We start from the raw sequence: 13872 nt of genomic DNA, 5'->3' as shown, positions 1-13872 counted from the left end.
ACCTTGTGTTATGAAGAACTGTATGCAAAAATATGTTAAACATTTTGGTGATGAGTATTCTTTATACTTTAGAAATTCAATCGACAACAGTACTTACAAAAATGACCGTATAATATCGTTATTTCATATACATTTGTAAAATACTAGATAATGTTTCGGATGAGTCCCCGTGCAACGCATAGGCACTACGGTGTATAATATATGGAGTAAAATAGGAAAAAGTCTAAAAAGAAATGAAAACGAACACCACAGTGACCCGCTTTGGTATCGGATACTCGGATATGCCTTTGGGGTGGTGGATTCATTTCTATTCAAAATGTCTACCTAAACCCCCTCGTCAAGTATTTGAAGTTGGCTTCTCATAAACGCTTTATTCTTCCGTCCGTACAAAGAAAACCACTCGCTAATGCTATGGCTTTGCAAATGAAACCGTACAGTTGCGCCACCGCAGCTTCATCATCGGTTTCTCTCCGGCGGCCTCTTATTCCTTTTACTTCCCCAAATGTGTTCGTAAAACAATCACCATCACCATCAAAACCTAAAATTATACCACGTTTATTCAAAGTATCAGCCGTTGTTAAAAAAAGCCCTAAACGCCTCAAATACGCTGCACCTCGTCTTCCTAAGGTATATCATACTAATTATTATGGCTTCTCTCTTCATTTTTTAATTAGCTTTATTAGACTAGATATAGATGATTATTGCTCATTAATGAAGGCGTATTTTGATTAGCTTATTTTACCAGTTCACTTAAAATATTAAAAAGCCAATAAGCTTTAGTTAATAAGCTCATAAGCCCGTATGTAATTAGCCACTGTGAGGGTATGTTGTTTTGAGTCACTTTGTTAGGTGTTCTGTTGCAATTACAGACATAATCTTTGTGTGGTGGTTCTCTACCCATAAAGGTAGAGGCTTGTACTTGTGTTATCTTAATAATAATATTGCCTTTCAAAAAAAAAAAAAAAAAAAAAAAGCTCATAAGCTCAAATAAGGTAAGGATAGATTTGGGGATAAAAAAATTGGATGCAATGAAGTAAGGTACTTGAAGTTCAAACTATTTCCTTGATTGTATAAGAGAACAAATGAACAATACGAATGGTGTTAAATTTTGATGTTGTGTACTTGTATTCGAAACTGGAATTTCTACATAATATTTACCCTTTTTATAAAAATTGGCAGGAGGATGGGTTGTTCTACATCGAGGTTGATCCCGAAGGAGCAGACACATGGAAACTCGATTCGGTTGTGGAACTTCTTAAAAATGGAGCTGTTGGGGTTATTCCAACTGATACTGTGTAAGTTATTCGGGTCACCTGTATGAGTACCACTCTTGTGTGTCTTTCGTTAGTTTGTGTACATAATAATTAGTGTTTGTTAAAAAACCTGCATACATTCAATTGTAGTGTTTGTGAGCTCCTTATTGATACTGGCATATGAAATATGTATCTTGTGGCTAGTAATAAGTATAACCAAACACCTCTTACTATATAAACAAACACACACTCCTACACAAATTTTCTCTTTTCATTTTGCTGCCACATTCTGCAGGTACAAGTCTAGTAATATGTAATGCAAAAGACTCTGGTTTTATGTTCTTTTTGACATTTTTCATTATAAAATCATTCTTTTTTGTGTGCTCATGCTAGGTATGCTATGGTTTGCGATATGACTAACCATGATGCTATTGAACGTCTTCGAAGGTAGATGTTTTTGCACTCCCACACATTACTTGAAAAAGGTTAAGTCTTTTGATTCTTTATAGTTACCCTTCTTTCCTTTTTCTATGCAGACTAAAGGAAGTGGAACCTTCGAAGGTAAGCATGTGTTATATCATTAATTTTATATGCTATGGTGTTCAATTTGGTTTTATTTTTTCTAAATGCAATCATACTAATTTTGCAGCCCTTCAGTATTTTATGTCGTTCCCTTCATGACATAGATACATTTACTACTGGGTTCCCTCGTGGAAACAGTGATGGCTATTCGGACTATTTTCGAGCTGTTAAACATTGCCTGCCTGGACCAGTAAGCATATTTTTGCTATCATCATCCTGTATTTTTTTTTTTTAAACTTGTGTTTTTTTAACATATTCTTAATGTAACAGTACACTTTTATTTTAACTGCAAGCAAAGCACTACCAAAACAGTGTATAAAATATGGAACTACTACATCTAAATACGCATCAAGGAAAAATTTAGGTGTCCGCATACCAGATGATGTTGTATGTCAAGCAGTATTGGAAAAGATGGGCGCACCTTTAATTTCTACAAGGTAACCTTGTTAAATCAACAATTTTAAAAGTTTTTATGGTCATTTAAAATCACATTGTCAATGTTTATATTCACATTTTCTTCTTATAGTGTGAGGACTCCAGAGCAAAATCAATGGATGATCGACCCAGTTCTAATAGCTGATACATATGGACCAGAGGTACATTTGCATGTTCCTGATGACAGTTAAAAAAAAAAACTGGACCATAACCATTTATATTTTATAACCATTTAGTTGAAAGGTCATAAGTTGTTGTTTTTTGTGCAATCCGTTATATGCCTGAACGGGTGGTAAAATGGGCGGGTCGGGTGGGTTGGATTCTGGATTCTTGGTAAAATTACTAGTGAAAATACTTGGACTCACAAACATTTTTTCCATTGAAAAAAGCCTTCTATTAGTAATAAAATATGTTGATAAATAAACATTAGGAGGCTGTATGCATTGAGGCACGTTTTAGCTGGTTTTGACCCATTGCCTTTTCTCTAGTAATTCTTTATTTAACTGCATTGTAGATAATAATATTTTGAATAGACCAATATACAAGTAATTGTCTAGAAATTGTCACGTTTAGTTGACTATATATTATTACAGGGTCTTAACTTTGTGGTCGATGCTGGTATAAGAATGGCTAACCCATCTACTGTAGTGGACATGACTCATGTACCCCCAACGATTATTCGTCAAGGAAAGGTACTTGTTTCAATGCTAATCAACATACTATAGTATAGTATCGAAGCATTAAAAACTGAATGGAAAAATGTACAGTTTTAAAACCTGTATGTTATTTGGTTTAGGGTCCTAAACAACCATGGATGGCTGAAAAAGAGGATGTTGCTGCTGAAGAAAAAGACTAGAGATTCGGTATATTTTACTGCATAGTTGGAACTCCATGTGGATAATTGTAAAGTGCAAAAGTTTAGACATACCGCCATGCATTGACACAACCCTTTTTGTTGGCAGCAAAAAAATTGCTTTTTTGTTGAGGGTTGATTAGGGATTGTATATTCAGTTTCTCTACTCACTAAACGATATTCTTGTTGTCCAATCTTTTTAACTAACCTTAGAGCGAGCACGAAATTGATTATGCATCTATATTGTGGTTTTTTTCGGCTAAAAATATGAAAATTCATATGGAAACCGAGACGTTCTCAAAGAGAAAACGACATGAAACGAGAGATACAAGAGAGAAATGAACCAGAGCTCGTACATAAAAAGTTAAACGATACGAAAGCGAACTATCTATATCGAGCCCGACCGATACAATCAACCAAACCTAAGACAACGGACCTACCTAAATAAGGTTACATAGGAAAAATCACGGTTTGCGGTTCCGACTAATAATTGGAATAAACAAATTAAGGAAACTCGTATTCCATACAAAAAAAAAAAAAAAAATACAAAATCAATAGAGAAGGGCAAACTAAGGCACAACCTTTTTAAATTTCCGTTGACCGTGTCGTGTTCTAACTTCTTTCCCGCACGATTCTTCAACCAAAAACTCATAAAATAGTTAAAGTATAGAGCTCCACTAATCAACTATACTTTCATCACCATGGTTTAGGTAAAATCTATACGTGCAAAATGATTGAAGTTTTTTATGTTCAAGCTATCACGGGACTTAACTACGAAGTAGTAGAGTATGGTTTAACGGTTAGGTGTTTGAGGATTTTCTAAGAAAATTCAAGTCCAATTCTTACTACACTTTTTGAGGTCTTACCTCTAAAATAAGAAAACGGCTAGTAGAGTATTTTGAGATGATTGTTCAATGGTCAAATCTTATATTTCATTTAAACAGGTGTATTTCGTCTCCAGGAAATTAAATTTGAAAGCAAAACACCCGTGATGACAAGTTAACCGTTTCTCAACTGTCACACTAAATACAAAAACATTTTTTTGAATTTAAAATTTGAGCATCTCTTTAATCCAGCCTTCAAAAAATTGAACTCCCGCCCTTTTTACTAAAGCGTGTTTGTCTATCCACTTTCCCGCATTATTCTCCACCAAAATTTAAAATCACCCGCTTCATATTCAAACTCGCCACCATTATAAACACCTTCACACCATCCCCAATTTTCATCAAACCCTAACCCTAATTCCCAAATTCACTCCAATTCCTACAATTCCAGCCCAAAATGCCTTCAATTCCAGAAGAGCCACTTCTCGCCCCTAACCCCGATCGATTCTGCATGTTCCCAATCCAATACCCCCAAATTTGGGAGATGTACAAAAAAGCCGAAGCCTCGTTTTGGACCGCAGAAGAAGTCGATTTATCACAAGATCAGCGTCAATGGGAGTCCCTAACCGATGGCGAACGACACTTCATCACTCACGTTCTCGCGTTCTTCGCAGCTTCAGACGGAATCGTTCTCGAAAACCTCGCTGGTCGATTCATGAAAGAGGTGCAAGTCGCTGAAGCTCGCGCGTTTTACGGATTTCAAATCGCTATTGAAAACATCCACTCCGAAATGTATAGTCTCCTTCTCGAATCGTACATCAAAGACTCGAATGAAAAGAATCGACTATTTCGCGCTATCGAAACAATTCCTTGTATTCAGAAAAAGGCGAATTGGGCGCTTAGATGGATCGATGGATCCGAGACGTTTGCGGAACGAATTATCGCATTCGCGTGTGTTGAAGGAATATTCTTTTCTGGAAGCTTCTGCGCGATATTTTGGCTAAAAAAGCGCGGTTTAATGCCTGGACTCACGTTCTCGAACGAACTAATCTCGCGAGATGAAGGTTTACATTGCGATTTCGCGTGTTTGTTGTACAGTTTATTGAAGTCGAAAATAAGCGAAGAAAGAGTTAAAGGGATTGTTTCTGATGCGGTTGAGATCGAAAGGGAATTCGTGTGTGATGCGTTGCCGTGTGGATTAGTTGGGATGAATGATGGATTGATGAGTAGATATATTGAATTTGTGGCTGATAGATTGTTGAATTCGTTAGGGTATTCGAAGATGTTTAATGTTCAAAATCCATTTGATTGGATGGAATTGATTTCGTTACAGGGGAAGACGAATTTTTTCGAGAAGCGAGTTGGGGAGTATCAGAAAGCATCTGTGATGTCGAATTTGAATGGAAATGGTGATGATCATGTGTTCAAAATGGATGATGATTTCTGAATATCAAGATGGTTTTAGTTATGAATAATATTTGTTTTGTTTGTTTTATTAATTAATAAGTTTACTCATTACTAAATTTATCCGTTATGCTGCTTAGGTTAGAGTCTTAGTTACTATGTAGTTTTGTATTTGTGTTAGATTTATAATATGAAAGGATTGTTCGATTATATTAGTGTATATTTTGAACTGTCTTTATATAATTGTTGTCTTTATCTTTTTGATGATAATGGTCTTTTATATAGTTGTTGCCTTTATTTTTTTTGTCTTAATGGTCTTTCAAAAATAGAAAGATTTAGTGATATGGTGTTTTATGAGTAGCAAAATTTATACTACGAATAATTGAAATTGAAGTCTGGTGGTGAGAAAACATTCAATGAAACGGTTTGAAAGAAAAAGGATAGGTTACAAATCATATCTTATTTAAATTTTTAAAAGTTGCTGTTTTGGTACTAAAAAATAAAACAAGTAATAAAATAAAGAGGGGTTGTTTTGATATTTATTAGTCGTTTATTTCAGATACAGTAACATAAAGTCGAGATGGCCGAGTTGGTCTAAGGCGCCAGATTAAGGTTCTGGTCCGAAAGGGCGTGGGTTCAAATCCCACTCTCGACATTCCATGTTTCTTTTAAATTTATGAACGTTTATTTTCATATTATTATAATGTAAACAATACAAAATCACATAACCCTTTTTTGTCTTCATATCTATTGTTAGCAATTTCTTCCCATTACATTGTTTTATCTTCCGCTATTACTTCATAGTTATCGAATTACGTATAGATATTAACGTTAGTGGTCGAATTGTTAGCAATTTCTTCCCATTACATTGTTTTATCTTCCGCTATTACTTCATAGTTATCGAATTACGTATAGATATTAACGTTAGTGGTCGAATGGCGGAATCGGTAGCGGAACTTGAAGTTTACGATTGGGGGGCCGAACTTATTTGTGTACTTGTACCTTTTTTTTTTTATTAATTTTTAAATTGTTTTGATATAAACTAGAGAAAAATTCGACCGCGCGTTGCTGCTGAAATGTCCCGTTCATATAGATTATAAACGTTCCATATTAATTGATTTCGTTGCGAGGTTTTGACCTCTATATGAGACGTTTTTCAAAGACTGCATTCATTTTTAAAACAACCATAACCTTTATTTTATCAATAAAGGTTTTAAAAGCATTACGTAGATTATCAAATAATGATAATCTAAAATATACTGTTTACACACGATCATTACATAATGATTTACAATAGAAATATATTACATCGACATATGTTTCTTGAATGCAGTTTTTACACAATATCATACAAACATGGACTCCAAATCTTGTCCTTATTTTAGTATGCAACAGCGGAAGCTCTTAGTATTCACCTGAGAATAAACATGCTTTAAACGTCAACAAAAATGTTGGTGAGTTATAGGTTTAACCTATATATATCAAATCGTAACAATAGACCACAAGATTTCATATTTCAATACACATCCCATACATAGAGATAAAAATCATTCATATGGTGAACACCTGGTAACCGACATTAACAAGATGCATATATAAGAATATCCCCATCATTCCGGGACACCTTTCGGATATGATATAAATTTCGAAGTACTAAAGCATCCGGTACTTTGGATGGGGTTTGTTAGACCCAATAGATCTATCTTTAGGATTCGCGTCAATTAGGGTGTCTGTTCCCTAATTCTTAGATTACCAGACTTAATAAAAAAAGGCATATTCAATTTCGATAATTCAACCATAGAATGTAGTTTCACGTACTTGTGTCTATTTTGTAAATCATTTATAAAACCTGCATGTATTCTCATCCCAAAAATATTAGATTTTAAAAGTGGGACTATAACTCACTTTCACAGATATTTCCTTTCTCGGAAATAAGACTTGGCCACGGATCGATTCATGAACCTATACAAATATGTACATATATATCAAAGTATGATCAAAATATAATTACAACCATTTTTATTATGTTTTAAAGATATGAGTGTATTAAGTCAGCTGTCCTCGTTAGTAACCTACAACTAGTTGTCCACAGTTAGATGTGCAGAAATAAATCGATATATATTATCTTGAATCAATCCACGACCCAGTGTATACACGTCTCAGGCTAGATCACAACTCAAAGTATATATATTTTTGGAATCAACCTCAACTCTGTATAGCTAACTCCAACATTACTGCATATAGAGTGTCTATGGTTGTTCCAAATAATATATATACATGGGTAGATATGATATGTCAAAACATTTGCATACATGTCTATGGTATCCCAAGATTACATAATATATTAGAATACATGTATAATATAATATAAGTTAGCTAGGATATGATTTGTATAGATTTGTTAAACATTTCCCGTAGCTAAAAAGATCAAAAATATCCAATCTTGTTTTACCCATAACTTCTTCATTTTAAATCCGTTTTGAGTGAATCAAATTGCTATGGTTTCATATTGAACTCTAATTTAAGAATACAAACAGAAAAAGTATAGGTTTATAGTCAGAAATTTAAGTTACATGTCAATTACTAAAGAGGTAGTCATTTCCGTCGAAAGAACGACATCTTGATGACCATTTTGAAAAACATTCTTTCACTTTGAGTTCAAACAAGATTTTTGGATATAGTTTCATGTTCATATGAAAAATCATTTTTCCAGAAGAACAACTTTTAAATCAAAGTTTATCATAGTTTTTAATTATCCAAACCAAAACAGCCTCCAGTTTCACTACGACGGCGTATATCCGATTTTATGGTGTTCATCGTGTTTTCAGATTTTAAATCATTAAGTTAGCATATCATATAGATATAGAATATGTGTTTAGTTGATTTTAAAAGTCAAGTTAGAAGGATTAACTTTTGTTTGCGAATAAGTTTAGAATTAACTAAACTATGTTCTAGTGATTACGAGTTTAAACCTTCGAATAAGATAGTTTTATATATATGAATCGAATGATGTTATGAACATCATTACTACCTAAAGTTTAGTAGGTAAACCTAATAGCGTGATATTGATTTCTTATGGGTCAAATTAGGGTTTAAGTGTCTTTTTGGGCAAGATAGGTGTTTAACACCTATGATCGGGTTTAATTGGCGTATTACGACCATTTTCACTTGTGTTAGTGATTATTGGTTAATTTTGGGCGCGGTTTGTACTTGGAAGTGCATTTGGGTTGAATTTGCACTAAGTGTCAAATTGGGTTGGTTTGTAAATCCAATCTAAGTGTGTTGTTGAATTTGTGATAATGGAATAGGTACTTTCCATTGACGAGTTGCAGATTACTTGGAAGCATTCTTCAAGACTTCAAGGTGAGTGTTAATATCCTATGTGCATGTGTATGTGTAGGATGGGTGCGGGTCGGGTGAAGTGGTTCTCGGTCATAGAGCTCACTTCACATATAGGTGGATTGATGGACTTGTGTATAGGTCCAATTGGCACGGTTGTGCATTTTGGTTGACCACCTTTGACGAGGTGCACACTTTGTGTGTACGTTATCACATGGGCGGGTGATGTGGATTATATAACCCCAATGGCGAGGGGTTAATATTGTGAGTGGAATAATTATGCGTTCATGTTTATAGCGTATTTGTTTGTGGATGAGCCGGTAGCGTCGAAGTGTGAACCACGAGCCGGTAGCACTATAAAAGAGTATGACTCAAATACGTATGGTGTGAACCACGAGCCGGTAGCACCATAGCGTTATGGTTAACCATATTGGGTTGTGATTGTATAGCATGTTATATATATATATATTGTGATGAGTACATGCTAATGTGGTTTTGGGATGGTGTACGACTTGTTAGTATTTACGAGTATGTTGATATACTAATTGTGTTACAAGTTCGTATGAGGTATTTGATATTTGTGTGGCGTGTCCATTTTATACATATATATGTATGTAGTATGTTATCATTCACTAAGCGTTAGCTTACCCTCTCGTTGTTGACTTTTTTATAGATTGCATGGATGCGGAGGCTCGGGTAAGCCGGGACTAGTGGACTCGCGTAGTTGCTTTAGAAGGCTTGCTTTTGGATTGATTAGGATTGGGTAGCGTATCCCCAATCGCCATGCTCGACCTTTATTTTGTATTACAAATCATGTGGTTGAAAACTTGTATTTTCGTACGAAAGTCGTAAAACGGTCAATGTGGGCCCGGTCTTCGTAAAACTAATTTTATTAATGGAACGTGTTAGTTCTACATATATTAATGTATGGTTAAAAGCGTTTTGTCTAAATACGTCGGGAAGTGGTCAAACATTTTCGCATTTCATGACTTTTTGGACAGGCCACTTTGGCGCGCCGCGCGGACATATGGCGCGCCGCGCCATGTGCTGTACCAGCAAAATATTTTTTTTTCTGCGTTATTGGTTGGTTAACGGGTTGGGTTGTTACATTAACCTTGTGTTATGAAGAACTGTATGCAAAAATATGTTAAATATTTTGGTGATGAGTATTCTTTATACTTTAGAAATTCAATCGACAACAGTACTTACAAAAATGACCGTATAATATCGTTATTTCATATACATTTGTAAAATACTAGATAATGTTTCGGATGAGTCCCCGTGCAACGCATAGGCACTACGGTGTATAATATATGGAGTAAAATAGGAAAAAGTCTAAAAAGAAATGAAAACGAACACCACAGTGACCCGCTTTGGTATCGGATACTCGGATATGCCTTTGGGGTGGTGGATTCATTTCTATTCAAAATGTCTACCTAAACCCCCTCGTCAAGTATTTGAAGTTGGCTTCTCATAAACGCTTTATTCTTCCGTCCGTACAAAGAAAACCACTCGCTAATGCTATGGCTTTGCAAATGAAACCGTGCAGTTGCGCCACCGCAGCTTCATCATCGGTTTCTCTCCGGCGGCCTCTTATTCCTTTTACTTCCCCAAATGTGTTCGTAAAACAATCACCATCACCATCAAAACCTAAAATTATACCACGTTTATTCAAAGTATCAGCCGCTGTTAACAAAAGCCCTAAACGCCTCAAATACGCTGCACCTCGTCTTCCTAAGGTATATCATACTAATTATTATGGCTTCTCTCTTCATTTTTTAATTAGCTTTATTAGACTAGATATAGATGATTATTGCTCATTAATGAAGGCGTATTTTGATTAGCTTATTTTACCAGTTCACTTAAAATATTAAAAAGCCAATAAGCTTTAGTTAATAAGCTCATAAGCCCGTATGTAATTAGCCACTGTGAGGTTATGTTGTTTTGAGTCACTTTGTTAGGTGTTCTGTTGCGATTACAGACATAATCTTTGTGTGGTGGTTCTCTACCCAAAAAGGTAGAGGCTTGTACTTGTGTTATCTTAATAATAATATTGCCTTTCAAAAAAAAAAAAAAAAAAAAGCTCATAAGCTCAAATAAGGTAAGGATAGATTTGGGGATAAAAAAATTGGATGCAATGAAGTAAGGTACTTGAAGTTCAAACTATTTCCTTGATTGTATAAGAGAACAAATGAACAATACGAATGGTGTTAAATTTTGATGTTGTGTACTTGTATTCGAAACTGGAATTTCTACATAATATTTACCCTTTTTATAAAAATTGGCAGGAGGATGGGTTGTTCTACATTGAGGTTGATCCAGAAGGAGCAGACACGTGGAAACTCGATTCGGTTGTGGAACTTCTTAAAAATGGAGCTGTTGGGGTTATTCCAACTGATACTGTGTAAGTTATTCGGGTCACCTGTATGAGTACCACTCTTGTGTGTCTTTCGTTAGTTTGTGTACATAATAATTAGTGTTTGTTAAAAAACCTGCATACATTCAATTGTAGTGTTTGTGAGCTCCTTATTGATACTGGCATATGAAATATGTATCTTGTGGCTAGTAATAAGTATAACCAAACACCTCTTACTATATAAACAAACACACACTCCTACACAAATTCTCTCTTTTCATTTTGCTGCCACATTCTGCAGGTACAAGTCTAGTAATATGTAATGCAAAAGACTGTGGTTTTATGTTCTTTTTGACATTTTTCATTATAAAATCATTCTTTTTTGTGTGCTCATGCTAGGTATGCTATGGTTTGCGATATGACTAACCATGATGCTATTGAACGTCTTCGAAGGTAGATGTTTTTGCACTTCCACTCATTACTTGAAAAAGGTTAAGTCTTTTGATTCTTTATAGTTACCCTTCTTTCCTTTTTCTATGCAGACTAAAGGAAGTGGAACCTTCGAAGGTAAGCATGTGTTATATCATTAATTTTATATGCTATGGTGTTCAATTTGGTTTTATTTTTTCTAAATGCAATCATACTAATTTTGCAGCCCTTCAGTATTTTATGTCGTTCCCTTCATGACATAGATACATTTACTACTGGGTTCCCTCGTGGAAACAGTGATGGCTATTCGGACTATTTTCGAGCTGTTAAACATTGCCTGCCTGGACCAGTAAGCATATTTTTGCTATCATCATCCTGTATTTTTTTTTTTTTAAACTTGTGTTTTTTTAACATATTCTTAATGTAACAGTACACTTTTATTTTAACTGCAAGCAAAGCACTACCAAAACAGTGTATAAAATATGGAACTACTACATCTAAATACGCATCAAGGAAAAATTTAGGTGTCCGCATACCAGATGATGTTGTATGTCAAGCAGTATTGGAAAAGATGGGCGCACCTTTAATTTCTACAAGGTAACCTTGTTAAATCAACAATTTTAAAAGTTTTTATGGTCATTTAAAATCACATTGTCAATGTTTATATTCACATTTTCTTCTTATAGTGTGAGGACTCCAGAGCAAAATCAATGGATGATCGACCCAGTTCTAATAGCTGATACATATGGACCAGAGGTACATTTGCATGTTCCTGATGACAGTTAAAAAAAAAAAAACTGGACCATAACCATTTATATTTTATAACCATTTAGTTGAAAGGTCATAAGTAGTTGTTTTTTGTGCAATCCGTTATATGCCTGAACGGGTGGTAAAATGGGCGGGTCGGGTGGGTTGGATTCTGGATTCTTGGTAAAATTACTAGTGAAAATACTTGGACTCACAAACATTTTTTCCATTGAAAAAAGCCTTCTATTAGTAATAAAATATGTTGATAAATAAACATTAGGAGGCTGTATGCATTGAGGCACGTTTTAGCTGGTTTTGACCCATTGCCTTTTCTCTAGTAATTCTTTATTTAACTGCATTGTAGATAATAATATTTTGAATAGACCAATATACAAGTAATTGTCTAGAAATTGTCACGTTTAGTTGACTATATATTATTACAGGGTCTTAACTTTGTGGTCGATGCTGGTATAAGAATGGCTAACCCATCTACTGTAGTGGACATGACTCATGTACCCCCAACGATTATTCGTCAAGGAAAGGTACTTGTTTCAATGCTAATCAACATACTATAGTATAGTATCGAAGCATTAAAAACTGAATGGAAAAATGTACAGTTTTAAAACCTGTATGTTATTTGGTTTAGGGTCCTAAACAACCATGGATGGCTGAAAAAGAGGATGTTGCTGCTGAAGAAAAAGACTAGAGATTCGGTATCTTTTACTGCATAGTTGGAACTCCATGTGGATAATTGTAAAGTGCAAAAGTTTAGACATACCGCCATGCATTGACACAACCCTTTTTGTTGGCAGCAAAAAAATTGCTTTTTTGTTGAGGGTTGATTAGGGATTGTATATTCAGTTTCTCTACTCACTAAACGATATTCTTGTTGTCCAATCATTTTAACTAACCTTAGAGCGAGCACGAAATTGATTATGCATCTATATTGTGGTTTTTTTCGGCTAAAAATATGAAAATTCATATGGAAACCGAGACGTTCTCAAAGAGAAAACGACATGAAACGAGAGATACAAGAGAGAAATGAACCAGAGCTCGTACATAAAAAGTTAAACGATACGAAAGCGAACTATCTATATCGAGCCCGACCGATACAATCAACCAAACCTAAGACAACGGACCTACCTAAATAAGGTTACATAGGAAAAATCACGGTTTCCGGTTCCGACTAATAAATGGAATAAACAATTTAAGGAAACTCATATTCCATACAAAAAAAAAATACAAAATCAATAGAGAAGGGCAAACTAAGGCACAACCTTTTTAAATTTCCGTTGACCGTGTCGTGTTCTAACTTCTTTCCCGCACGATTCTCCAACCAAAAACTCATAAAATAGTTAAAGTATAGAGCTCCACTAATCAACTATACTTTCATCACCATGGTTTAGGTAAAATCTATACGTGCAAAATGATTGAAGTTTTTTATGTTCAAGCTATCACGGGAATCAACTACGAAGTAGTAGAGTATGGTTTAACGGTTAGGTGTTTGAGGATTTTCTAAGAAAATTCAAGTCCAATTCTTACTACACTTTTTGAGGTCTTACCTCTAAAATAAGAAAACGGCTAGTAGAGTATTTTGAGATGATTGTTCAATGGTCAAATCTTATATTTCATTTAAACAGGTGTATTTCG

General features: G+C 34.8%; 2 protein-coding genes, 1 non-coding gene and 1 pseudogene across 3 annotated transcripts; all 4 read left to right on the top strand.

The window, feature by feature from the left end:
• The first annotated feature begins 256 nt into the window (after positions 1-256).
• On the top strand, positions 257-3354 carry LOC139862099 (uncharacterized). The gene is made up of 9 exons (XM_071850648.1): positions 257-627; positions 1180-1295; positions 1647-1700; positions 1790-1814; positions 1903-2025; positions 2106-2272; positions 2362-2431; positions 2864-2962; positions 3067-3354. The coding sequence occupies exons 1-9, from the start codon at positions 412-414 to the stop codon at positions 3124-3126; spliced, it is 930 nt and encodes a 309-aa protein (XP_071706749.1). The 5' UTR covers positions 257-411; the 3' UTR covers positions 3127-3354.
• Positions 3355-4404: 1050 nt separating this feature from the next.
• On the top strand, positions 4405-5479 carry LOC139862646 (ribonucleoside-diphosphate reductase small chain-like). Its single transcript, XM_071851266.1, has one exon. It carries the CDS (start codon positions 4405-4407, stop codon positions 5392-5394), a length of 990 nt encoding a protein of 329 aa, XP_071707367.1. The 3' UTR covers positions 5395-5479.
• Positions 5480-5925: 446 nt separating this feature from the next.
• On the top strand, positions 5926-6006 carry TRNAL-AAG (transfer RNA leucine (anticodon AAG)). Its single transcript has one exon. It is a non-coding gene; the product is annotated as a tRNA-Leu (tRNA).
• Positions 6007-10067: 4061 nt separating this feature from the next.
• Positions 10068-13156, top strand: LOC139862098 (uncharacterized; annotated as a pseudogene).
• Positions 13157-13872: the final 716 nt, after the last annotated feature.

This window comes from Rutidosis leptorrhynchoides, chromosome 8 (genome assembly GCF_046630445.1).
Source record: "Rutidosis leptorrhynchoides isolate AG116_Rl617_1_P2 chromosome 8, CSIRO_AGI_Rlap_v1, whole genome shotgun sequence".
In the NCBI taxonomy this organism is placed as follows: Eukaryota; Viridiplantae; Streptophyta; class Magnoliopsida; order Asterales; family Asteraceae; genus Rutidosis; species Rutidosis leptorrhynchoides.
The sequence above is the reverse complement of the archived record's forward strand: the minus strand, read 5'-3'. Positions and strand labels throughout refer to the sequence as shown.

Bases quoted from the DNA above. Each gene is read 5' to 3' on its own strand.
- LOC139862646 (XM_071851266.1), top strand. From the start codon at position 4,405: ATGCCTTCAATTCCAGAAGAGCCACTTCTCGCCCCTAACCCCGATCGA.
- LOC139862099 (XM_071850648.1), top strand. From the start codon at position 412: ATGGCTTTGCAAATGAAACCGTACAGTTGCGCCACCGCAGCTTCATCA. The intron at 628-1,179 runs GTATATCATACT...AAAAATTGGCAG, and splicing joins CTGCACCTCGTCTTCCTAAG to GAGGATGGGTTGTTCTACAT. The intron at 2,026-2,105 runs GTAAGCATATTT...TTAATGTAACAG, and splicing joins AACATTGCCTGCCTGGACCA to TACACTTTTATTTTAACTGC.